The following is a 24469-nucleotide window of genomic DNA, read 5'->3' as shown; positions in this document are numbered from 1 at the left end:
ACAGAGATTCGTACATAAGTAGCTGAGGAATGCTTTCTTTTCATAAAATGAATGAATGTTATTGTTCGTACTAAGTTTGTAGACGTTTGTAGTGAGCCTAAAATGTACTCATACCCAATTCTTGTGATTTGCAAAACTGCTGAGTAGGTTAGCGAATTCTATTGCAATGTTTCAGTAAAATGCAGCAAAATCCTACCATTTCTGCATTTCTCATAAACTTTCAACTCTTTAAAACTCCAGTTAATGCATTTTTAATCTCATTTTATTACTACGATTTTAATTCTAATTATGTATTGTTATAAATAATCATTGGCTTTGAGGAAATATTGAGAAATATTGTTTATTAAGAATCTGCTAATCTTCCAATATTATTTCCTAATATTTTTCGTAATTACCACTTGTTTCCCGAAGAAAAGAAAAATTGTGAGAACCGTTTTATCCAATTTTATTTTTGATGCGCGTTCAAACTTCCCGGCGGGACGAAGGGGCAGCCATCAGCGCCGCGTAGTGACGTGCCAGTGTGGGTTGGTGTTGGTCATGAAATTCAGAGGGGCTGGTGGCCACACAAGTGAATCCGTGAACAGTGAATGGGCTTGTCATAGTCGTCCCGTGTTATTTTATACTAAAAAACATCAAATTAAAATTTTATACTCGTGTTAATACCCAAAAAAGGACCTTCAGATCGTCAAAATCGGATACAATTCATCAACTCTGAGTTAATCAAAGTAGTTATCAAAATAAGCCCAAAGGTGAGTTTCAGTTGAGGAAATACCGTTCATTTTTTACTGAATGATGAGAAACTTGAGACTAGCATCCCAAGAATCAGATGAGGAAAAAATCTTTCAGAGTCCAGTGCACTTAGATATCACTTTGTATCCCTTTCTTATATTTTTACTTCACAATCTCCACGATTTTTTCACTACTTTTTGGAGTGTGTGGGTGTCCAGTTTCTCTACTCCATTTACCGTTCCACTAATTCGTATTATTTATTGTACTTCCGCTGTGTTCTCCAAAAAATAGGAGAAAAAACTTGATAAAAAATACATGAGACACTTTGCAGTCATAACCCCAGCAAAGAGTTTGTCGACAATTTGCTAGACATTTCTGATGTTCTGTTAAATTTTATATTGCACTGGCAAAATTTGTTTTCGGGAACGTCACACCGAGGGATTGACGTCTTTCATATTTGGAGATATGATATCAGTGAATGGTTTTCTGAGAGTTATTTCTTCGTGTTTGTTACTTGTGAGAGGTTTCAGATATGCTAAGGAACTAGTGGCTGTGATTTTATTTTCGTGAGTTGGGCTGCAAGTCTTCATTCCTGCAGCTGAGAACGTTTCCAAGATAATACAGGAGTCAAAAAATATTCCTTCGTGTTGTAGAGCTTTTTAATAATTTTCTAGAGAAACTATTTGTTTGCCTATTTCGGAAGAGTTGGCTTGACACGGTTCAATAACACCTTTCTAGGCCTTTCTGGGAGGTTTGATGGGGATGAGTATATTCAGATGCTCGAGATGATAAAGATTATCACGTGATTCAATGTTTTTAAGGTTTGCACGGTGGATGGTTCTACTGAAACCTCTCTAGGTTGAGTAATTGCTACAGAGAAGTCGGAGCCATATTTTTATAGCTCAAGAAATGTCTAATGTGAAATATCTCTCGATATTCTCTCCCACTGCCCCTCGGTATTGGAATAATTCTATATTTAGTAAAAATGTAAAAATCAACATGCTCCTGTAATTCCTGAATAACTGTTTAGCTTTTCCCGTCTCTTGTCATAATATTGGAAGCGAAAGTTCATTTTTTTCTTCAGTTCAGTAATAATGACAGTAGAATTAGATGATCGAGATAAACACTATCACGTGAGTCTTTTCACCACAGCAGTTAACGCAAAAAACAGCGTGACGCAGAGCGTAAACTGATGAAGTTCCTAGCATTACTCATCAATTTTTCAAGTTTGCAATGGGGAGAATTTCGAGGAAAATGGGGGCTCAATCCAGTATGAAAATGATAAAATGCATGTCCAGAATAACCAATTAACTTGCAAATTATTGAGGGCAGATTTTCTAAAGCGAAAGGTTTAGAATAAATTATCGGAGTATTCTCATAAAAATGATAATGAATCGCAAAACGTAAGGTGACTCTACGTTTCTAAATCCAATTAAGTCCAGCTAGATCTAGAGGAATTTGGATTAATAATTCCCAGAACTTTTGCTGAAAATGGGATAATTTTCAAGTTTTTATGAGGGACACAGTAGATACTGGGAAAGGAAGATGTAAATCATAACAGAATGATTAATATTCCCTTGAATTACTCATCAATGTCATTTAGTCTACAAATTGAGGGATTTCGAGGAAAGAAGAGGAAATCAATAGGTTCATGGTCAGTTGTATGTAACGCAGTTAAACCTCTACGAAGAAGCCGTACACTGAGTGGATTGTGAGACTCTGCTAATGTACAGATAAACCCCTCAAGTTTCTTCATATTCCCCATTGTTCCTGAGAATTTATTTCGTGTTTAATTTAATATCGTTAACAGCTCTAATCAATGTTGGCTTTTCTTGTGACAATGACCTGTATCGCTGACATTGATTCAAAGGAGAATCACTGACCCTGAATAGTGCTATATATAGATTCATTTTCCTTGGGAGACACAATGAATTCGTTGGCCACCGGATCCTGCGATTTTATCGCAAACTGTATCAACTGTGATTAATTGGTTAATTAATTCACTTTTGTTCATGAATTTTCATTCTTATTTTCAATTAGAATCATGGCAGCTAGTCCGTAAGATAAGATATTATCGTATTTACCTGATAATGGCCATTGAAACTGTTTTGCTTTGTGGGTTAGAGTCGTATTGATTTCGAGAAGATACATTTTAAATGAAATTTGTGAAGATGGGTATCAAGCACTTCGTGAAGATCGTTTGCATTAATTAATCAGTGCAATGTTTATTGATGGGATTACAGATGCGACGACAAGGACAGGATGTCATGCAGGTGAACCTGGCGGGAATCAGACGTGATATACTGAATCTTGCTCACAATTACAGCAATGCTCAGGTGAGAAACATGAGTTGATAGTGCGGTGGATATTTCTCTGGATATCCTAAAGAGTTCTTTCATTTTTTTTCTTTCCAATTTATCATTTTTTGAAATACTCCCGAAACAGTGCAATACATCATTCATTTTTCTACTCCATCTGTGAACGATCATTTGAAGAATAAGTTTTTTTTTAATTCCACGTGAATATCGTCACGTAAAAAACACAGAATAAAGTCTCGATACCAATGATAAATAATGAAGAAATCAAGACTGATGAGAGCGTTCATAATGACTTATAAAATACGCCACTGAAATGTTCATGATAAATATCAACAACTGTGTCAGAATATTCAATGCGTAGAAGATAAATTAATTTAAGATTAGTAGACAAACAATTTTTTCATTAAATTGGTTCAAAAAAATCAATTAAAACTACTTGGGGAGTATGACGTCGGGAGTATAACATTCAATGTTGTTGAAAGTAATTGTTTTGCTCTGCATATTAATTAATCAAAAATTTTTATTAATTTCAGAAACTAGTCCGAAAGGCTACGAGCAACGATCCATGGGGCCCCAGCAGTACCATAATGGCTGAAATTGCCGATTTAACGTATAACGTAGTGGCCTTTACTGAAATAATGCAAATGCTGTGGAAACGTTTGAATGATCATGGCAAAAATTGGCGACACGTATACAAAGCCCTCGTTCTCCTCGACTATTTAATTAAAACGGGATCGGAAAAAGTTGCACAGCAGTGTAAAGAGAACATTTTTGCTATTCAAACGCTTAAAGATTTTCAACACATGGAGGGCCCCAAGGATCAGGGAATCAATGTGAGGGAGAAAGCTAAACAATTAGTGGCCTTATTGAAAGACGATGAGAGACTAAGGAACGAACGTGCTAGAGCACTCAAAGCTAAAGAGAGATTTGCACAGTCTGTCAGTGGTTTTGGTAGTGATGGACTGGATACTATGTCATCGATGGGTGAGGTGAGTCATACATGAAATTTATGACCTTTGAAAGGAGTTTTAATTTTGTGTACCGAGAAAAGCACTTTATTTTTTTACTTACGTGTAATTTAAAATTTCCTTCTTGCAATAATTTCATTAGATTTCTTAATATATTTGAAACATTTGTTTCAGATGTGTTCACCAGATTGGGAGCCTTACAGAGGAAATTCTGAGCCTAAACGTAAGTATAAATTCCCTTAATAGTTCCCCGTATCATTTTCATTATTCTTGATTGAATTATCTAGCTCCGTTTATCGGTATAATTTGAAGCATGCCTTCTTGAGTTAATGTATTCTCAGTAATCATTATCAGAAATAGATTCGAGTCGCGCGAGAGGCTGTGTTGGGTTTGTTTTGGTTTTTTTAATTAGCTACTTATTTTTATTGCACAATGTATACAATAACGATCAGCCGAACTAGAAAAAGCTCGGCCGCTGACCGTTGGTGAGGAGGAGCTACAGTTACAATTGGCATTGGCAATGTCAAGGGAAGAGGCTGAACAGGAGGAGCAGAGGAGACGCAGTGACGACGTTAGATTGCAGCTTGCATTGAGCCAGAGTCAACAAGATTTCAAGTGAGTGAATAAATTTCTGTAATTTAAACCATTATTCATTTCATGATTGATAATCTGTCATCATTAAAAATATATTTAAAGTAAAGATAATTTGAACTTTAATTATTCAAATCGGAATTCATATTTTACGATTGTGATTTCACCGCATTATATAATTCCTTGAAAGGAAGGGGAGTGTTAATTTAAAATGCTATAAATATTCATAACATCACTGACCTCATGAAAGATCTTTTTGAAAATTGTATTCTTCAAGGGTATAGAAAATTCTAAATCTCATTTTTTTGTTGTAATTTTGCTTTTAGAGCGCCGCCGTCCGAAAAGGCAAGCCACATGCTTGATCTTCTTGATGTCAATCTAGGTGAGGCTAGTGGAGGAGTACCCCAACTCACACTGGATCCATGGGGTGTGCCCATTGCTCCGCCGCCGCCTCGACCTCAGGTAAACCCATCATCACTCATCACTAAATCAAGAAATTTTGATACGATATACTGCATGATGATTTGATTTCTCTTGCACCTGCATGTCAGTCTCTGGATCTATCTCGTTATTATGACTGCGAGGTATGTTTGCACGAGCACGTGCATGTACTGTTTCAGTTTCAACATAAAATATTTGTTTAGTTAGCTAAGTTGAATTGTAATTATGCAAATTAGACAATTTAGTTATTGTTACAGAGTAATTCTGATCCTTGGAGTGCTCCCACAACTACTTCAGCTGTACAACCGGCAGATCCCTGGGCACCTGTTCCTCCCCAACGTCCGAGTAAGTTTTTTTAAAATTAAAAATAAGTGAAAAAGTCAATTATTAAAGTGGGTCTTTAAAAAAAATCTGTCGGAAATTTTTTCAACGAAATTCTTATAAGAATTCAGTTCTATTTTCTCCAATTTCGAGCTTTGAGCTTTCGAGTGGGGTTCGAACCTATTAACGAAATTTGTAAATATCTTTTGGAAAAGCAGAACTAGTTACATTTTTATTAATTTCTTTCCTCTTATCTACTGCATGTGTATTCGTAGGATCGTCAGGTAAATTCACGAACGTAAAATTGAGAAAAAAAATTGTAAAACCTAAATACCTCTAATTACTTCAGTTTTCTATATATTTTAAATCAAATAATTCTAAGCAGATGATGGCTTTGCAGCTGCAGCTGTCGATCCATGGCGAGCTCCAGCCCCCTCGCCCGCCACAATAGCTTCGCCACCTCGCACTGTGGACCCTTGGGCTCTTGCCCCAGCCACAACAATGTCATCGCCGAGTACCTCCGCATTCGCTGGCAACATGAACGGGTCTAGTTTTAACAATTTCAATGCACAGGGTAGCAGTAATGTGAGTCCCTCAGGTGATCTCGATGATTTTGACATCATCAGCAATCGAAATAAGCTCGAGGCTAGCCCTCAATCTCAACCAATGAACAATGGTAAGTAATAATTTTTTTGTGACTTCCCATATCGTTTACACATTCGAATATTTAAATATATCGTTTCTCCACTAGAAAAAGAAATATGCAGAAATATTTCTATTTATTTTTCAGGAGGAACTTTATCACCAGATCCGTTCGATCTTGCTGGACTGAATGACAACTTACCAGCGAGTACTGGTGCTGTAAAAAAGACACCCCAGTCATTTTTAGGTGAAAATTCAGCCCTCGTGAATCTTGACAACCTTGTGAGCACTTCAATGATGAAACCTGCCGTTCCTGCACCAGCTGGTGAGTATTTTCAATCTCTCAACAATCTTACGTTCAAGTACTGCAGTGAAATGGTAGAAGGAGATGAGTGGAAAATTTTTGAAATTTACTCGGGAGTTGTGTGACTCATATAAGGCCTCCTGAAAATTGTAAAAAGACTATTCTTGTATTCTCCAGCAGTTTTAATTACTCCAGGGATGTTCATGAAATGATGAGTCACATGACTAATCTTCTTTCCACCATATTGCTGATGACTTTTGATTAAATTCATTGGATACATAATTCTCTCGATGTTAACCAGTACTCATTGAACTACCTAGAATTTTTTACAAATCCCATCAAATAATTGCACTCCAAATTTACTGCTCACTGCTTGCAATATTCATTGACATTCGTTTTCACATATAATCTTTCATATATATTTTTCGTAACCTAGCATTTCAATGGAAATAATCATCGTGAGTATTTGACGAGAATCGAGTTTCGTCGTCGAGCATGTTATGTATACATGCATGCTAGATAATATTACAAAGTGTTATCGTGTTTGTCAGATGATCATTGTACGACTAATCGTAAATATTCAGGAACTAAATATTGAGAGTATTGATTTCATGAGCTTATTTTGCGATAAGTGGAATTGAAAAAAATATTCTACTTGACGACAAAATTAAATGCATGGGCTTTAGCTTGATATTTTTGATTATGAATTCATGTCACTCGTTATACGAACGAGGTTATCACCTATATTATGTTGTAACATTGAAATTTATTGGAGTAGTCGGGAAAAGATTTGACTCGTGTCAATTTTACATTAAAAAAATAAGGACTTGTCCTGCACATGTTCTCAGCTATAAACATGGCCTCAATTTTTCCCCTAGATATCATTGCTGAATAATTTCCCTTCACAACTGATTTTCCAGGTTTCGATGTATTGATGATAAAATTTAATTGTTTTTAGCTGCTGTACCATTTTCAGCGAATCCATTTGCAACAGTAACACCACCCCCTCGTCCCTCCATCAATCAAATTCGACAGGACCCATGGACGGGCAATGCAGCAGCACCAGCAGCGGCCAATCCATTCCTCTCGTAGCCTGCGAATTAAAACAAGAGTAAAAAAAAAGAGAGAACAATTACAGGAAATTCAAAACGACTAAGCATCATCAACACAGTAAATTCGAGAAAAGCGTTGGATTCTAAATAAATTGAACAAAAAGACGGTTAACAATTGAAAGAAAAAGCTGTGGAGAGATAAAAATAATAAGCGTATCAAATGTTTTACAAATAACCCTGTACGATAAGTTTTTATTCTTAGGGTAAACATTAATTCAATTGGACTAAAGTAACAGTGAAATAATGTAGAAGATGGTAATCATGAACATAAAATTATAACAATCGAGAGGCCTGCGATGAAGTGGCAAAACGTAATGGGAAAAATTTGCAGTTCGTGTTTTCAATCTGTCGATTCTTCTTAAGATCAATTGATGCCTGGAGAAGTTTTGTTGGCACGATCCTATTTTTGATCCCTCAATTTTTAAACAATATTCTTTGTACAGTTGTTCATTTACTTGAAAACGAAAATTCTTGAAATTGTCTTGTGAAATTATTTTCTTTCAAAACAGAATTATATTTAAAGAATTGATTGTTCAGTACCATTACGTTTTATCACTTCTTTGCTCAGTTGTAGAATTTGAGAATCGAAGACTTTTTCTTGGGTCAACGAATGTCACATTTGTTTAGGTTGAATATAGACATGATGCTATTCCTGTCACAGCTTGGTGATTCGGTTGAGCCCCTCGTTGATACATATGTTTTTTACACTGGGTCTTTATTCGAGAAAAATAGTATATTTTTTAAGTAAATATGAGAAAAATGAGAAAAACAAAATTCACCAGTATTTTTTTGTTTAAAGTAATGAATGAAAAAACATCAATTATATATTTGTAAATTCAAAATTCAATTTTCACGCGTTGTTCGCAAAGTCATTTACATAAGAAAATCAATGGAAACAACTCTGAAGTATTGAATGATTCAATTTTTTCATTGATATCTGGAACCACGTGTACTAGAAAGTTAATTGATAAACATCAAAATTGAGAGGTGCGGATTTCTATTTATTGGGTGATAATTTTCTATAATTGTTATTATAATTATTTGAATTTATTGAAGTGGTCAGGCCAGAGGAGGCCCTTTTACAAATATTTTCGACAGAGAAAAAAAGCTGAGAGAATTTTTTGTTGTGATTTTTATCTACTACACACAATAATTTTTGACTTTTCTCTTAAAGAAACTCATTCCCGAAATGATCACAAAATTACGAAGATTTTTGACCACGTCCCTGTGTAAATGGATGCTTGAAAGCACAGTCTATCAGGGTTAGATTCCAGCTTTGTTTTGCAGCAATCGAATCAACGACGTGACGTTTATTTAAGTTGGATGCAAAACTTTTTCGTAATGAATGACAAAACATGGTCCTTTGGTGTCGTGTGAGGCGCTTCTGTTTGCTATTTATTTACTCCCGATCTAAAGGATTTTCAACGCTAAGTAGAAACATAAAGCTTTCGGAATGTCGTATGAGCGAGAGAAAGATAAAAATGAATACAACTTTTAATCATGGATGAATACATGAACTAGGAAAAATCAGGAGTCGATGGAGAAATTTATTGCAGTTTGTAAATGATTATGGCAATCAATTTACTCTGACTAACACCCGTTTATTATTATTACTATTATTATTATTAATTAATTAATTGAAGAGAAGAAAAAAATAATGGTATTATTGAAAATTGTACATTCTATATCACATACGAAATATTAATCGTGGAACTCTTAGTGCTTTCTCATTATTTTCTCGTAAATTTCAAAGATAAAAATGTCAATTCATCATTTATCATTTTCGAGGCAATTGTCATTTTCTATTGATTTTTTTGAAATCGCTTTTTGGAATTCATTTCATGAAAAAGTGCTCAAGGATTGGTACTCAGCCCATTACTCACGTGATCATTACCTCCCATTGCTCTGAAATGATAATTACATTTACACTGCATAATTCCATCATGAAAACAAAACCACAACAATTCTTCCTCAGTTTTTCCATATTTTTATTTTTAGTTCTACACGATTGGGAAATATTAATTAACCTATTTTATGATTTTCATTGTCCAGGGATTCTAAAAGAAACGGCTGGAATTTATTATTAATTTAAGTAACAATTGAATTTATTATCATATATTTTAGCAGATCATATTATATACTTTATTATTGATAATAATTATGCAAATAAATGTACAAATTTTTAAGTTCCCCCATAACTTCTTTATTTTTCCTGTTATTTTTTTGCACCAATGGACCCAATTGATCCACAGCTAGCCTCGTTAATTTTCATTTCCAACAAAAAATAAAAAAATAATTTATAGATTTAGGGAAACATTGAGCTTTAGAGATCTTCATTATATAAACGAAAAATTGTAATTCAAGCAGATGATAATTTATTCAACAATATTCTATTTTTTCATATATAGAAAATTCGAACATTATAGAATTAAACCTAAAATTAGTCTCATAATTAATTATACTTTTACGAAGAAAATGCTTCAAGCTATTATCAAAAGAACCTATTTATTAGACCACAAGAATCATGTGAAATTGTGACGAAATAATTGTTTGTGTGTCGCATTAACATCAGCAAATGATTGTTCAGGGAATGAGTAAACAAATTGATGAATTTTGATTCTGTAGGGAAATGGTGAACAGCAGACAATTGAGATAATTAATTCCTCTGTTTCGTCAATAATTTTCAAGACTAAAAGAGACTATAAAAAACATAATTAAGAAAGTCCTGAATTTTGTTCGGAATCCATCAGTTTGGAAGATATTTCCAAAATAATACTGCTCTTCACCACTTCACTATTCGATTCATTTACTGAAGTTACTCGACTGAGTTTTGTATATGAAAATAAAGTATTTAAGAATTCATTATTGTCTATTTCTCAATGATCAACAAATGACATGAATGTTCATAACTAATGGCAATTTTTCCATGGATTCCCTACTTAATTAATTCATTAATAATTAAGTCAATTAAAGTGAGGCCTCGCCAGAAGGACTGCTGGCCACTGGAGGGAGGAAATACGCCCTCACTTGATTGTGTAATCTGGCAATTTCTGCATCCTCTTTCTCCAGCGTCCTGATACACTGGTGAAACTGCACAAGTCCCTCTCGACCTTCCGAGAATCCATAATTCTTTATTATATCAATTTGAATCTGAACCACGATGGGAAACACGAACTGCATCATCTTGAGCATCTCATTGCCAGAATTCTCTTTAGCTTCGGCAATTTTTTTCACGTTCTCTGGGGTACTTAATGCTGTGAGAATCTCATTTAATGCAGCTGGAAGTGAAATACGACGCCAGTGATTTTTGGAAGTATAATTTGAATGTACATCTAGTACAAGAAAAAATTAATGAACAAAATCCCACTGCTGTTGATGTTGTCATTACCTTTTGCTGATTCTGTTGTGAAATCCGCTACTGCTGTCATATTTATCATTCAACTATTTATTTAATGTAGACTAGAGAATCGCTGCTAGCCTGTCACTAAGCTATTATTCGTGTTTTGATTGTAGCAGTTTATATTTATCAAGGCGAATGACATTTAGAGTCACTTTAACCTATAACGACAATCCAAAATCAGGCAGACGTGACTAAGACTGCTCTACTGACTCCACGGATCAGACGAAACTAGAGTCACGTCAGCGCGCCCTTTTGAATAGATTTTTTTCCTTCTGAGGGTTTTATTGTTTCCATTGACTTATACAATCGAGTATTAAATCAAAAGTATTTTCACGACAGAGTGAATTATTTATTATCTAATTCTTTAAAAATATCACTTATGACTATGGTCGGTTTTTCTACTGAATCACGAGGTTTATCAGTTGTAGTCTCGCTCTGCTGACTGGATCTTGCTGATTTGGCTTCGATATTCTCCTGCGTCCATTTCTCAACTGCTTTTTCATAAACTTCTGATTCTGGTATTCCACTCTTGGCCAATTCATTGTACACGTGAAGAAATTTCTGAGTTTGTGATTGGGTGCCATGCGACTGCAAATTCATTGTGAGTCTACCGTGCTCTCTATGAAATTTCCTGGAAGGAAAATTGAATTCGACGGTGAACAGAACGTCCTTCTAAACTCGTAATTCATTGAAATATTTGTGTAAACAAGTTTCTTACGCTCGAATGGGATCCTCCTTATAAAAAATGTCTCGAACGGGAATATTAGGAGCCACCCTGTCATACCTGGGCTCCACTTTCGGTGGAAATGCTGTGTAGAGATCGAACCACAAGGGTCTGTCCTCAGGTTTCATAGCTCCACCTTTTATCAGTGAAGAAACCCTAAAATTTCAATGTCACGACTGAATCTGTCCAAATCATATGGTCAAATCGTTAGAGTTTCCTCCTTTCCTTCCTTTCGACTCGTGTAAATAATTATTTTACCTCAAAAATCATAAAAATCTCTCCTAACCTATGCAATAGACCAAAGGAAGTTCCTAACCTCTGAACTATAGTTCGGAGGAGTTGATTCCAAACAATAAAAAAAGAAGACATAATTGATTGGAGAATTTATTCAGTGAGGAGGATCTAAATACCTCGAATAGATGGTTCCAATCCTTTCAAGCCTACTTTGGGCCATTGTTTAAGATGTTCCTGTTTTTCTTCACGACACAACACAATCCTCTCGACTGTCATACATGCACAGACTACACCAACACTGACACACAGTCGCACAGACCCAACCTCAGGAATCAAACACGTGAACGGAGGTAACCTCCAAACTCTCCGGTTGTTTGACACTTTTGATATTTTTTTTACGTTAAAAAATTAATTTTAAACGAATGAAAAAATTCAGTTGACATTATTATTGATATATCAAGCATAAGGACATACAATAAAGTTTTAAAAATATTATTAAGTCGTCGAAAAGGGGGATTTACTGTGATTATAAGGATCCTACCATCTCAGACGAGTTTTTCCTGGAACTTATGTTACTCAACATATTGCAAACCACGTGAAAATGGCAACAGTAGATATTGGAAAAATTGGGGCGATTGGGAAGGTGTTGAATGATGAAAATCGACCATTGAAAGAGAGGTTTAGAGCTTTATTTACGTTGAAGAACATTGGGGGAGCAGAGGCAATTGAGTGGATCAAGAAAGGCTTTGAAGATCCTTCTGCGTTGTTGAAGCACGAGCTGGCGTATTGTTTAGGACAGATGCAGGACCCTAAGGCCATTCCCGTGTTAATTGAAGTATTGAAGGACATTAACCAGGAGCCGATGGTCCGTCACGAAGCTGGTAAATATGTACCTTTTTTCACAGTATGAAAACTCTGTTTACCAAACAACTCCTTCCTAATTATCTGAACTGAAGTGAAAATGACGTAGTAGCTGAGTGACTAGGCTTTTCCAGAGATCATAAAAAATCATTTATGCTATTGATAAGATTTTAATCAAATTTTGATTATAGGAGAAGCCCTCGGGGCCATTGCTGACTCGAAAGTTATTCCCATCCTCGAGGAATACAGTAAAGACCCTGTAATTGAAGTGGCAGAGACCTGTCAACTAGCCCTGAAGAGAATAAACTGGCTGAAGGAGGATAAAAAGGAGACCGAGGGTCTGTCAGAGAATCCATACGCTTCAGTGGACCCAGCTCCTCCTTGTCCCATTACAGACGTTGAGGAGTTGAAGAAAATTTTACTTAACGAAGAGGCTTCTCTGTTTGAAAGATATAGAGCAATGTTTTCGCTGAGGAACTTGAGGACTCCAGAGAGTGTATTGGCCCTTGGAGAAGGTTAATTGATTCACTATAATACCACTCAGGGACATCAGTCCGAATTTTATTCAATGCTAGTTTATTTAATTTGAATAGTGGGGTTTAATTAAAAATTAATTATTCTAGGCCTCCGAGCAGGAAGTGCTCTATTCAGGCACGAAGTTGCCTTCGTCCTCGGCCAACTTCAGGAAGAAATCTCCGTTCCCTTCCTCCAGGCGTCCTTAGAAGATCCACAGGAGAATGAGATGGTCAGGCACGAATGTGCCGAAGCTCTGGGCTCAATAGCTCACCCTGATTGCGAAAAAATTCTTAATGAGTACGTCAAGGATCCCAAACGAGTCGTCAGAGAGAGCTGCGTCATTGCCCTGGACATGTGCGAGTACGAGAACAGTCCGGAGTTTCAATATGCCGATACATTGAATAAAGTTTCTGTTAATTAATGTACAAGAGCTGGGATGAATATTCACATGTTTATAATTAATAAAATGTTTATTTAAGTAATGAGAGTGTGATTGTCAATGTGTCTATTTATCCTGTCAACAAAAACCAGGATATGAACTTTTCTGCCAGTGAAATTACTGCATTTCACACCGAGGCAATTTTTTTAAACCCACAAATTGGGGTAAATTTTAATTTTCCCTGGATATGAAGCGATAGCCCTTCATTGAACTGAGTTCTTCTGAATATTTAGTAGCAATTTGTGCAATCGGTCAAAAGATAAACCCATGACATTCAACAGATCACGAACCATTGTTTCACATTTACCAATTGAACTTTGCCAACGGGTTCATTGGATCAACTAGAAGATTACCGTGGATTTTCTCTCTTTTTTTTAATCTACATAATAATTTTCCTACTTTGCCAATCATTCCAGATATCAGTGGAAAATTGGTTGAATTTCAAACTTCCTATTATTCCGTGCACGCTGCGTACGATTACCAAATTTAATTGAAAAATTTTCCTATCACTTCAGTAAAGTTTCCTGTAACCAGGATTCGCTCTGGAAGAAATGCGTGAATTTGATTAAATATTTTTCCTGCGTAATACATCTAATTAAAAATTTATCACTACCAGAGCCGGTGCTCTCAAATAACCGGGTTACTAGCACTTGCAGTAGGGTAACAATTGCATATTCGGTGTCGTAAAATATCTCGATGAATAGCAAAGATAATTAAAGAGGTAATTCCGCGAGTCGCTTCCTGCTTTTATCGGGATATTGCGGTGAATTTACATGCGACAGGCGCTTTTTTACGATCGTAAATCCAGTTTTTATCAATACGACTCATGTTAAGTTATGAAAAATGGTTATTCATACTGATAATCCGAATAATAATTGGTGATAGTGCAGTCAGGAGATTGTAATGATCGAAAATCGGTACTCCTTTGAGTATATAAACCCGCACCAAAATCGAACTATCACCCGTCCAGTATCGATTGAGTTGCTCCTGATTTATTGAAGTTACGGTTAAAGGCTTCTACGCTGATCATCATGAGTCTTGTGAAGAGTCTTCTGCAATTAGCTTTGGTCATCATTGCTATCAGCATGGTGGCAGCCAAATACGGTGAGATTTTTCATAACATTAACGCAAATCGACGTTAATAACTATGTCGGTAATAATTACAGCCCTGAGAGCAGATTAATCAACTTGACACGAAAGATCATGCCTCAAAAAGCTTCGTCACTGTGGAAGAATTTTTCTATGCTGTCACTAAAAATCCTGTTCCTTAAAACTCCCCAGGACTTCAGTGAAAATGCATTAAAATAGTCGTACAATTAAATAATTGCGTTAATCTGATGAAAAAGTTGGGAAATATTGAAATATTTGAAATATTGAAAATTGATCAATAGACACTCATTATTCATTCTCAATCAAAACTATTATTTCATTTATCTTTCAGATGACAATTGTAATGTCTCCGAGGACGAGTGCCAACGGCGGTGTGACAGGGAATTTGGAACATCCAGTGAAAAACCAAAAGTTATTTGCACCGATGGCCAATGCAACTGCACCTGGTAACCAATGACAATAAACTATGAGCAATGGATTCTCTATTTCTTCTATGCAATGGTTACAAAATTTTCTTCTCATTGAGTGTTATAAAATTATCAAAATTTTAAGAAGTTGGATTAATAAATTCAATAATTACCATGGAGTTTTCCTCAGGCTCACAAATTCCAGTAAACATTAATACTAAGTCATTCCATAACAAATTATCTTCATAACGATGTTTACACGGTGAATTTTCCGGACGTGAAAAGAATTTCATCATTTGACCTCACATTGAAACTCATTAAGAAGTCATAAACCACAATTACTAAATATCTCATTATTGAATTGACCCCTTTTACTGGACTTGCATTATCAATCGTTTCTAGAGATAATTTGAATTCTCTTGAAGAGTCGTTCCGGATAACAGCAATAAAAGAGCGGTCACAGGTCGAGAGTTCGAGCAGCTCTTGGTGGATGTTAAGGACTCAAGAAAAATAGTTTTGATAGAAAAAAAACAAGAATAATTGTGCTTGCAATTAAAACTTGATAATTTCATGTTGTGAACATGTGGCAGTAGAACGAGAAAAGCTTTTTGTCGCAAGGACTCCAGGAAGATGCGCTGGATTTTAAAAAATGTGGTAACGAGGAATTGGGCCCGTTTAATGACTACATAACGATAAGAGGTGTAGGGCCTAGTCTGTCTTCCTTAGGTAGAGGGCAACGCATAGTGGTCCCTTTTTACCTGAATATTCCCTCGAATGAGCGGAGCCTCTGTAATCCTCGACACCATCCTCGCCCCCTACTATCCCTCAATTCGACCAATCGTGGTAAACGTAACAAAATTAAGTCCCTCCAGTTCCAAATTATGTTGTCTTGATGAATCCATGGGCCAAAATTGACCTGAAGGTTCACTTAGTTCTGTCTCAGCTCTCGAATACGCAGCAACTTGAACACCAGAGTTTGATAGAGTACCATCATCAGTGACATCAGAAATTTTTTTCCAAATCTTCTTCAAGTTTTTAAAGGTACAAAAAAAGTATCACAATCACTTTCAGTTCGATTACATAGAAACTGCGCAGTAACATCATCCGCCCGATCGACTATATATTTCCATTGAGTTCATAATTATTTAGGGAATTCTTTGGTAAGTTTTTATTGGAAATGGTATAAGGGTAAATAATAAAAAAGTAAAATTGTAAGTTCTATTTAGTATCTTTTATTATAACGTTGCAAAGGCACGACCGTTCTGTTTCGTTCCCAAAAACGAAGTAACAAATACAAAAATATGTTAGACCAATTTGGATTCTAATTGTCAGAAGGACACTACACACTCTATGAACTCTAAGACGAGACTAAAACTAAATTGTTCGTCAGGCCCCGATTCACCTCTACTTGTAGAGAGCAATAAACTCTGCACCCCCTGAATCTCCATTAAGAGATTCCACTTTGACCAGGTCTGGTCACCACATGGTTTTTGGGGAAATCCCCTTGGTAAAGTGCAGTTATAAAAAGTTCCCAACTAAAAGGCCCTGACGACAATAAAGCAGTAAAATATTTTTCTACTATTAAACATAAAAATGTTTTTCACTCTCAAGTGGAAACACTAGAATAATGGAAATATTACTTATACAAGGACCCATCCATTCCATTCAAAATAATTAATTTTTGTTAAATATTTGAAACGTAAATTCTAACAGTTTTTAAACAAGTTGTGTATTTCAATCCACTTTTGTTGAATTCTCAGAACGTCAGCACTTTGAATGTTTGAATTTTCCCAAACATTACCGGTGTATCTATTTTTCAAAGTTATTTTTGGGTATGCGTGCTACACTAAAAATTTTTTACGGTGTTCATAAATAATTCAATTATGTTTAAAAATAAATTTCTACGTTGGTTGTTCTGGCAGTTTTTTCACATTATCTTCTCCGTTCATCCATGTGTGATAGATAATCACTCATCGAGTTGAAATTAACGCAACATTCGGGTATGTAATTATCTCTCAAATTTGAAAAACCCAAAAATAAAAATATTCTGGTAATAAAAAATAATTCAATCATTTCATTCTAATTTCTCACATAATAATTAACACCCGAAAGTGTTCTCTCATTAATTACCGCAATTAGGTCTGACCTAGTCAATCTATCGATATGACTATCGATAACATCATTGCTATTTTCGATATTCGTGAACTTGACACATCAGGGAAAAGAAATGTGTCATTCGTTTTCAAAAATCATCCCCCTACATGTGGGACTCATGAGTTATGCTATGACTTCCTCGAGGGAGTTGTTCCAAAGCTGACTTTTGTCATCTGGAATTGAAAAATAATTCAATCATCTCAGCCCATTTCTCACCTATTTCTCACATAATAAGACGATATAGAGCAACAAAACAAGTTGAAGTGAATAGAGAACGTTCAAGTGAGAGAGAATGGATAAAGGGGACTACAGTAACGTGGGGACGCGCAGGGTGCGGGACTCTTGAGAGAGAAAGAGCGGGTATCGCGCCGCGCGATATTGAAAGATGAATCTAGTAGCACCCGGATTGCGAGTCGGTAAAGATCTCGCCGGTACACTTTCTGAGGAATCAACCACTCTGAAAGATTTTTCATTTCATTTGAAAATCCCCCCGTTCGCGGCTGGTGACCAGTGCAACCCGAACTAATTAATTAAATGAAATAATAATTTGCTCTTTCGATTAAATGAAGATTTCACACGGTCTTGAGGCCTCAACACATCCGAGATAATTTCGGTGAGTTTCTGGGTTTCGACTGTACGATGTAAAACCCCTGACGTGGACTTAAACAATAAAATGGTGAATTTCCTTATGATGAAAAACGAGGGATTGTTTGCAAGATTGTGCACTATTGGAATTTTAAATCACAGATTTTTATTCGTTGAATGATGAGATAAACGGTTGTTGATAATGTGTTTAAAGAATTATGCCACCCCCAAAATTGCTTATGAAATGAAGAAATCAGTGATTTCTGAAAATCATAGATAAGTTTTAATCGGACGTTATATAAGTTCATTTCACCGGTTATTCCCCGGGGGAATAAAAAATAACTGATAATGATTTGGCGAATATTTAGCAAGATGTTTGCCGACATTAATCGCAGTCTTGAAAAATTCCAGATAGCGAGCAGTTGGACCGGTCGAGGTGATACATTTCGATTTTGCAAATCATGGGAACTTTTTGGAGTAAAATCTGGGGCCATTCGGCCGCTGACGATATTGTTGATCCTGCCACAGGATTAACTGGACGTGAGAAGAGACTTGTCCAGAGTACGTGGAGTATTGTGAGTAGGGATCCAGTGGCTTCCGGTGTTGCGATAATGACATTGTGAGTAATTGTTTTTACTGCTACCAATTTTCCAAATTGTTATTCATATTTTTCCCCTCTAATCCGCTCATTTCGAAGGTCTTTCCGTTTTTATAATCTACGACAAAATGTCCATAGGAGAGGTATTCTCGTAACTTCTTTATAATTGGATGCTGTGAATCATAAAAAATCCCCTTGAATTTTTTATCAAGTTTTCAAAACGTAAACAATGCACTTCCTCTAACTCTAACTAATTCCAAAAATAATTGGTCAAAATATCCAAGGGCTATTTTTTTTCCAGCGATTATTTCCACAAATCTCAAAATAAATATCTGACAATTTGTTTTTAATCGAACTTCCTCCCCGCGTTTAATTTTATCTTCCAACAGCAAAGAAGACGTTTAATTTTTTTACGAATAGAAATAACCTTTCACTGATGACTTGTATTTATCCCCTCCTCAGATCACTCCATCAAATTCCATAAATGCCAGCGTGAATTTCCAACCCTTCAGTTACAACAGAGATTCCTTTAACAATTTTTTTTTCCTCTCCAGTGTCAAAGGAAAATTCAAAAATACCGTCTCTCTTAATTTTATTCCCCAGCATCAGAAATAATCCTGACACTTCATCTGATGTTTAATATTCCACCTTCCTCACCCTATTTATACCCAACTAGTGGCGATAGAGGAAAACCGAAAATGCCAACTATCTCAGTCACTCTATCGATTCTCGATTAATCGTCATTCTAGCCAGAGTGCAATTATAAAGCCCACCCCCTCTCGTCTCTCCATCCACTGTGCTAAAGCATACCCTCCGAACGAAGGTATGTTGTGTGTAGCCCAGTGGCCCCGAGAGCCAGGGCTAATAGCTTCACGTACACAGGTAACACAATGGAAAATGGATCGATGCTCTCTATCTCACCACTTTTACCAATATCATTGTTACAATAGGCGGAATTAAAGGAACAAAAGGAGAAAAAAGAAGGGACAAGGGCAAAAAATGAGTTGGGGATTATGTTCAGTTGAGTCTTGCCCTGGGCAAGCCAGTGGAAAAGGGGGTGGGAGGGGGATGAGACGATGGGGGAAAAAATAGGGACTGGGGGGAAGAGAAGAGGAAGAATCCTTCTTAAAATTCAAAGGCCGTGTGATACTTGTCTGTGTGCATCCGACTCCTCTTATCCTCTGTTAAATATGCATGCCGTTGCTCCATCCTGGTGACTACTCTGCCTAGCAATCGTCTTCAGCTCTCTTGAAGAGTCACTTCCATCCTTTTAAATACATTCTTTTGATTACATTAATTATGAAAAAGGAGACGAGAATGGAGAGGTCAGTGGAGACTCGAGTTTTGAGTATTTGATGGGATAGGCGAGTTTGATTGGGGGATCTTCATTTGTCTGGTCAAGAGAGAATCATCCCCTTCGCATCCTCATAGATTTAATTTTTTTAAAGTTTTATCCTGTTTATTTTGAAGAAATAAGGCAATTGAATTTTAGTCTGGATCAACATCGTATTTATTTAATGTACATTTTATGTAAATGTCATATATACATGAGAGGCCAGTTAAATAATAATTCAGATGTTGTATATATTTTGTATATATTCATATCTTAGTAGGCAACAGTCATATTGACTTTCCGGTCTGTCCACATATCATTTCAATGGTCAAGGCTGTTGCGAAATATCCCTGCCAGGTGTGTCTACAATTCTTGATTAAAGACCTTGCGGCTCTTGTGACCGTAGCTCAAGATGAATGACAAGAGTCCCGGGATACAAGGATGGGATTACGAGAGCAGGAGAATTGCGATGAAAAAGACTTTATCTACTTAATACTTTAATACGAAAAGTAAAGAACTTGTCATATTGACGGAGGGAGAAGGACACAAGAACTGACAACTCAAGATGTTGGGGAGTAGTAAATATATTGATCCCCCCGTCAATTTATGATCTAGATGTCAGATCTTCCGAATTATGTGTCAACAAGTGGAATTCTCCGGAGCTCGATTGCAAGGGGAGTTCAGTATGACAAGTCCGGCAGAAGCTCATCCGTTGGGAGGGAAGGGGGTGTTAGTGGGCTGGCCAATCGTGTTTTGGAAATTGGACTAAATTAATTTCATGTCGATTTGAACGAGAATAATACGAAATTACGGAATGTTCCCGTTATTTTTATTGATCTCTCTGCATAATTGAAATAAAAATTTCTTTCTGCCCTTTCAGTGTTGATGAAAGTGCAGAAAGTTTCTTCAAAATTATTTTTATTCTCCGCCTCGTCTCAACCAAGGAATAATTCTCTGGATATGTTGCCCACCTATTTTCCCTCTTTCTAAAAATATTTGGGCTCGCATTTGATTACCAGATCCATTTTAATTATATAAACAAACCCACGTTTGTTCATCACGGCTCGCTGGTTCCCCAGCTAGATGAATTTGGCCTGCAAGAACCCTCGTGGCGATGGCCAGGCTTAGAATCTCCTCCAACGAAGCCCAGGCCCATCATAAATAAATAAATATCGCCTCGGTTTGATTGAAATTTTTTTATTTGTTTTTCATCAGGTTATTGGAACGTCATCCCGAGTACCAGTTGATGTTCCCCGCGTTCAGGGATACGCCGAAAGCGGAGCTTGCTGCGAATAAAAAATTCCAGGCACATTGTGCCAGTATCATCACGGCATTGAACTCGGTTATCGATGCATTGAATGACGAGGGATTACTCGAGGCAACACTTGTGGCTATCGGCGAGCGACATAGGAGACGTGGTCAAACGACGGAACAATTTACTGTAAGTGGACACTTCGTTTTTAAGAAAAAAAAAATAGGAGAGGGGGAAGTCATGATGAAGGAATGAAGTGATTTTTATTTAGTTGGGAATCAGGATATCCATTTTGTTTCTCGCATTAGTTGGGATTTAGTGGAACTGAAAAGAGGAAGTTGAAGAGAAATGTTTGGAGGTACGTGGAACAATACTTTTCTAGAGGGCAATACGATTCGTTCGGTAATTAAAAGTTGGGCGCTCGGTTCACAGGAACAGAGGGGTTGCAGGTCATTAAATTCTTTCAGTCGATTCCGCTCAACCTCCGATGTTGACGACAAGGAGGTGTGTTTATTTTAACACATGTAAAATTCAAGAGTAATCGATTTAACAATTTTTTATTCGAGTTGATTTGAATAAAATCTCTCATTAATTACCTTTTGATTTTGTTTTCACGTCATTTTTTAAAATTAATTTTATTGGTTACGAGTTATTGACGAGCAATAAAAAAAATAATGCTATTTTTATACTTGACATTCAGTAAATCGGAGCTCTCTTAAATATCAGTCAACCAGACCACGCGAAGAGATGACGTAATTACTGTTCAATGAACTCCCTCTCTAATTGAACAGCATTATCGCGAGGGGGTTTGGGAGGAGGGAGGGGAGGGCAGTTCATCTCAATAAACTCTTGATTGATGGCGGATTCAATAACGCCGTACATTCCATCCAACGAATTCCTTGTAGAAAAACTATGTCCCGCATTGTTTTCATAAATTCCGTGCTTTTTCGCGTACCAGAGAAAAAAGTGATCTCCATTAGATAATTTTTATTTGCATAACTGAGAAAATTTTTTATAGTTATTCTCCTCATCCAAATTTAAATGAGAACGCTGGGTGGAAATTTTTGCGTATTTTTCTTTCGTGCAATTGAAAAATAAATCTTTAAATTTCAGAATCTTAAGCAAGTAGTTATGGACACTCTTCGTCAGGCTTTGGGTACAAAGTTCACCGAGGAAACCGAGGAGGCGTGGAAAAAGACTCTGGACGCGGCCTACACCCACCTTTTCCGGGGTCTCCAAGGGTCCACTTAATTATCAACATCAACAACAACAACTTGAAAACCCATAAACAATAAAATGCGCAGAGGGAGAAGTACTTTTTTCACTGAGTGACATTTGGACGTGCTTCGAGGTGTAATCGTACATGGCGACAGGAAGTGGCTTGCCCGTGCCGTTACGGGCTACCTATTGTTCAAACTATTTCTATCACCAACTCAATCCTTTGTTTTTTAATCAACATTAACAATCTAACTTCAAACCAACACATTTATTTTTTATTGTGCGAATATTCTTCTGATGCGCGACGTTAGAATGAGAATCTCAAGAAAGATTTTTAGTTGATGAGGAAATTACCAATCGCAAATGGCGCCTGAATTTTGAATTATCAGATCAAAGATTTTCGAGACCAATTTCCCGGCTGACTTTTTACTTTTTTTACTTGTGGAAAAATTCACTCACCGATTATTCATGTATTTTTAAAAAAAGAAATTGAAAACCTGTTTTGGGGCTGACCAAACCATCGCCAGAGGTCTTCTGACCTTTCTAATAATCAATAATTACCGAAATAATCATCGGACTCATTTAGGATCTGCCCTCAAATTGATAAGAAAATCCCCGGAAAAATCGTGTTACCGAAATCAGTGAATCGCTGGTTGAGGTTCTCTAGGAGGTCAAGAGTCCTATTAGAAATGTGTCGCGGATCTATTGACGTTCAGCGAGACGCCTGGGGCAAATGGGATCTAACGAAAATTGCCCAATTAGACTACAAATGACTACTACAGTTGAACCATTTTGCTTGTTATTTGGTCTTCATTGAGGGTATCAGTGGCATTCAGCAAAATTTTACGATCTTCCTTGGTGGATCATGAGTGACCTCGAACGTGATTGAGGTTTTGAGAGTCAACCTCGAAGGTAATTGAATCGTTCAGAGAGAATAATGTTCGTCTGGCAGCCACAGGTATCCATTTTTTCAAAGCACAGTCAATCATTTTTCTCATCATTAAATTCAATCTCCTTGGGATGGAATGATTATATTTCTGGTGCAAGAGAATTTCTTTGTCGCGAGCGACAATCTATCTGGTGGAAGAGTACATTAAAGTGTTATTATATATTGAATATTATATATTTTATGCGATGATTGAGGAAAAAAAAATATTGTACAATTGGATAAGGATCAAACGTTGGAGATTTTAATCTGATTATTATCTGATTACTAATCAAATATTGTCAAATAAATTTTTTTAGTTAAATCTGTGGTCTTGTTTGTTTATGTTCTTTCAATTCCACTGGAGTCTGAGAGTGCGCTGATTTACGGAAGTGTTGAGGAGCTTCGTCCATCGAAACGACTTGATCGTAAAACTATTGCATTGGAGTGGAGCTCAGGTACTCGCAGTTGCGACCGAATAAATGAGAGTGGATCAATATTTATTTACTCGAGAGCTTCAGATTTTTTTGCAGATATTGTTAGCTGCATCCAAATAAATTTAATGCTCATTACCAATTAATTCGGGTATTGTGTAATTGTGCGAAATCCATTAATTGTGGAAATAGGAATTTTTCAAGTGAAAATATTCAATTTCAATCTGTGTCACTATTCAATAATTTTTCTTCCTCTTCGTATAAATTTCTACTCGTTTTCTTCGTGTTCTCAACGAGAACACCCCTGATTTTATGGAAAATCAATGCTAAAACTGCGAACACGAGACATCCTGCAAGTCCCACCAGTACAACCATTAAAATCGTGTCAACTTGAGTCCAAGGATCCTCCTCCTCTGTCTCGTGGATGGGCTCTAAAGTTATCGGATATCTTTATTAAAATAAATTGAATAAACTTCTCGGAGTACCTCAGTAAACTTAACTGGGTTTCAGTTTCCTGCTCACCGAGCTCACCGAAGGGTTTCTTGAGAGACTTTTCAATATCAGTACCCAACTCCTTGAATACAGTTTTACCCAACCAGTTGGCCAAGTCATGGCGGTTTATTTGTCGTAGACGATGCTCGAGGTCTTCATGGGTTTCACCCACCCCTTCTGATGGAGAGTTGTTCCAATGGAGTAGCTGACGGAGACACGGAATATCTTCATCAATTTTTCTTTCTGAACAAACGAGACTGATTAATAATATTCAACTTTATTCAGATTTAATTCAATTTACATTGCATTTAATTGTATATTAATCAATTGCAAGGTCTCCTATGGCGATTTTCTATGGATT

General features: G+C 36.5%; 5 protein-coding genes and 1 long non-coding RNA gene across 14 annotated transcripts; 4 read left to right on the top strand and 2 right to left on the bottom strand.

Moving 5' to 3' along the window:
• The first annotated feature begins 570 nt into the window (after positions 1 to 570).
• LOC135167598 (epsin-2) lies at positions 571 to 9624 on the top strand. Of its 7 annotated transcripts, XM_064130955.1 has the most exons (11): positions 571 to 749; positions 2973 to 3065; positions 3581 to 4036; positions 4190 to 4238; positions 4468 to 4630; positions 4933 to 5068; positions 5158 to 5190; positions 5305 to 5392; positions 5751 to 6044; positions 6159 to 6335; positions 7273 to 9624. In XM_064130955.1, the coding sequence occupies exons 2-11, from the start codon at positions 2973 to 2975 to the stop codon at positions 7404 to 7406; spliced, it is 1623 nt and encodes a 540-aa protein (XP_063987025.1). In that variant the 5' UTR covers positions 571 to 749; the 3' UTR covers positions 7407 to 9624. The 7 variants fall into 7 exon arrangements, with proteins under 7 accessions (XP_063987025.1, XP_063987033.1, XP_063987016.1 ...); XM_064130963.1 differs by lacking the exon at positions 571 to 749 and having other exon boundaries at positions 2961 to 3065; positions 5769 to 6044; XM_064130946.1 differs by lacking the exon at positions 571 to 749 and having other exon boundaries at positions 2961 to 3065; positions 5754 to 6044.
• Positions 9438 to 11076, bottom strand: LOC135167659 (protein C10). 2 transcript variants are annotated; one of them, XM_064131087.1, is made up of 2 exons: positions 10815 to 11076; positions 9438 to 10758 (listed from the first exon to the last, which is right to left on the bottom strand). In XM_064131087.1, exons 1-2 carry the CDS (start codon positions 10861 to 10863, stop codon positions 10394 to 10396), a joined length of 414 nt encoding a protein of 137 aa, XP_063987157.1. In that variant the 5' UTR covers positions 10864 to 11076; the 3' UTR covers positions 9438 to 10393. The 2 variants fall into 2 exon arrangements, with proteins under 2 accessions (XP_063987157.1, XP_063987165.1); XM_064131095.1 differs by having other exon boundaries at positions 9438 to 10704; positions 10815 to 11012.
• An 11-nt stretch (positions 11077 to 11087) lies between these two features.
• Mrps23 (mitochondrial ribosomal protein S23) lies at positions 11088 to 12099 on the bottom strand. The gene is made up of 3 exons (XM_064131073.1): positions 11961 to 12099; positions 11545 to 11706; positions 11088 to 11457 (listed from the first exon to the last, which is right to left on the bottom strand). The coding sequence occupies exons 1-3, from the start codon at positions 12002 to 12004 to the stop codon at positions 11172 to 11174; spliced, it is 492 nt and encodes a 163-aa protein (XP_063987143.1). The 5' UTR covers positions 12005 to 12099; the 3' UTR covers positions 11088 to 11171.
• Positions 12100 to 12385: 286 nt separating this feature from the next.
• LOC135167644 (deoxyhypusine hydroxylase) lies at positions 12386 to 13648 on the top strand. Its single transcript, XM_064131044.1, has 3 exons — positions 12386 to 12665; positions 12837 to 13160; positions 13269 to 13648. Exons 1-3 carry the CDS (start codon positions 12386 to 12388, stop codon positions 13580 to 13582), a joined length of 918 nt encoding a protein of 305 aa, XP_063987114.1. The 3' UTR covers positions 13583 to 13648.
• An 871-nt stretch (positions 13649 to 14519) lies between these two features.
• Positions 14520 to 15296, top strand: LOC135169182 (uncharacterized). Its single transcript, XR_010300164.1, has 2 exons — positions 14520 to 14704; positions 15042 to 15296. It is a non-coding gene; the product is annotated as an uncharacterized LOC135169182 (long non-coding RNA).
• A 2363-nt stretch (positions 15297 to 17659) lies between these two features.
• LOC135163654 (neuroglobin) lies at positions 17660 to 23507 on the top strand. 2 transcript variants are annotated; one of them, XM_064123266.1, is made up of 4 exons: positions 17660 to 17884; positions 18268 to 18475; positions 21003 to 21228; positions 22153 to 23507. In XM_064123266.1, exons 2-4 carry the CDS (start codon positions 18318 to 18320, stop codon positions 22288 to 22290), a joined length of 522 nt encoding a protein of 173 aa, XP_063979336.1. In that variant the 5' UTR covers positions 17660 to 17884; positions 18268 to 18317; the 3' UTR covers positions 22291 to 23507. The 2 variants fall into 2 exon arrangements, with proteins under 2 accessions (XP_063979336.1, XP_063979346.1); XM_064123276.1 differs by having other exon boundaries at positions 18252 to 18475.
• Positions 23508 to 24469: the final 962 nt, after the last annotated feature.

Source organism: Diachasmimorpha longicaudata, chromosome 1, assembly GCF_034640455.1.
Source record: "Diachasmimorpha longicaudata isolate KC_UGA_2023 chromosome 1, iyDiaLong2, whole genome shotgun sequence".
Taxonomy (NCBI): domain Eukaryota; kingdom Metazoa; phylum Arthropoda; class Insecta; order Hymenoptera; family Braconidae; genus Diachasmimorpha; species Diachasmimorpha longicaudata.
Note: the sequence above shows the minus strand (reverse complement) of the source record. Positions and strands in the feature narration are given on the sequence as shown.

What these genes read in the sequence shown, in the direction of transcription:
- LOC135163654 (XM_064123266.1), top strand. Translation starts at nt 18,318, where the DNA reads ATGGGAACTTTTTGGAGTAAAATCTGGGGCCATTCGGCCGCTGACGAT. An exon ending in GGTGTTGCGATAATGACATT is followed by an intron (nt 18,476 to 21,002) that starts GTGAGTAATTGT and finishes GTTTTTCATCAG; the next exon opens with GTTATTGGAACGTCATCCCG. An exon ending in AAACGACGGAACAATTTACT is followed by an intron (nt 21,229 to 22,152) that starts GTAAGTGGACAC and finishes TTTAAATTTCAG; the next exon opens with AATCTTAAGCAAGTAGTTAT.
- Mrps23 (XM_064131073.1), bottom strand. Translation starts at nt 12,004, where the DNA reads ATGGCCCAAAGTAGGCTTGAAAGGATTGGAACCATCTATTCGAG. An exon ending in ATTGGAACCATCTATTCGAG is followed by an intron (nt 11,707 to 11,960) that starts GTATTTAGATCC and finishes TTGAAATTTTAG; the next exon opens with GGTTTCTTCACTGATAAAAG. An exon ending in AAGGAGGATCCCATTCGAGC is followed by an intron (nt 11,458 to 11,544) that starts GTAAGAAACTTG and finishes TTTTCCTTCCAG; the next exon opens with GAAATTTCATAGAGAGCACG.
- LOC135167598 (XM_064130936.1), top strand. Translation starts at nt 2,961, where the DNA reads ATGGGATTACAGATGCGACGACAAGGACAGGATGTCATGCAGGTGAAC. An exon ending in CTATGTCATCGATGGGTGAG is followed by an intron (nt 4,037 to 4,189) that starts GTGAGTCATACA and finishes CATTTGTTTCAG; the next exon opens with ATGTGTTCACCAGATTGGGA. An exon ending in CGCCGCCGCCTCGACCTCAG is followed by an intron (nt 5,069 to 5,157) that starts GTAAACCCATCA and finishes CCTGCATGTCAG; the next exon opens with TCTCTGGATCTATCTCGTTA.
- LOC135167644 (XM_064131044.1), top strand. Translation starts at nt 12,386, where the DNA reads ATGGCAACAGTAGATATTGGAAAAATTGGGGCGATTGGGAAGGTGTTG. An exon ending in GATGGTCCGTCACGAAGCTG is followed by an intron (nt 12,666 to 12,836) that starts GTAAATATGTAC and finishes TTTTGATTATAG; the next exon opens with GAGAAGCCCTCGGGGCCATT. An exon ending in TGTATTGGCCCTTGGAGAAG is followed by an intron (nt 13,161 to 13,268) that starts GTTAATTGATTC and finishes TAATTATTCTAG; the next exon opens with GCCTCCGAGCAGGAAGTGCT.
- LOC135167659 (XM_064131087.1), bottom strand. Translation starts at nt 10,863, where the DNA reads ATGATAAATATGACAGCAGTAGCGGATTTCACAACAGAATCAGCAAAA. An exon ending in CACAACAGAATCAGCAAAAG is followed by an intron (nt 10,759 to 10,814) that starts GTAATGACAACA and finishes TTCTTGTACTAG; the next exon opens with ATGTACATTCAAATTATACT.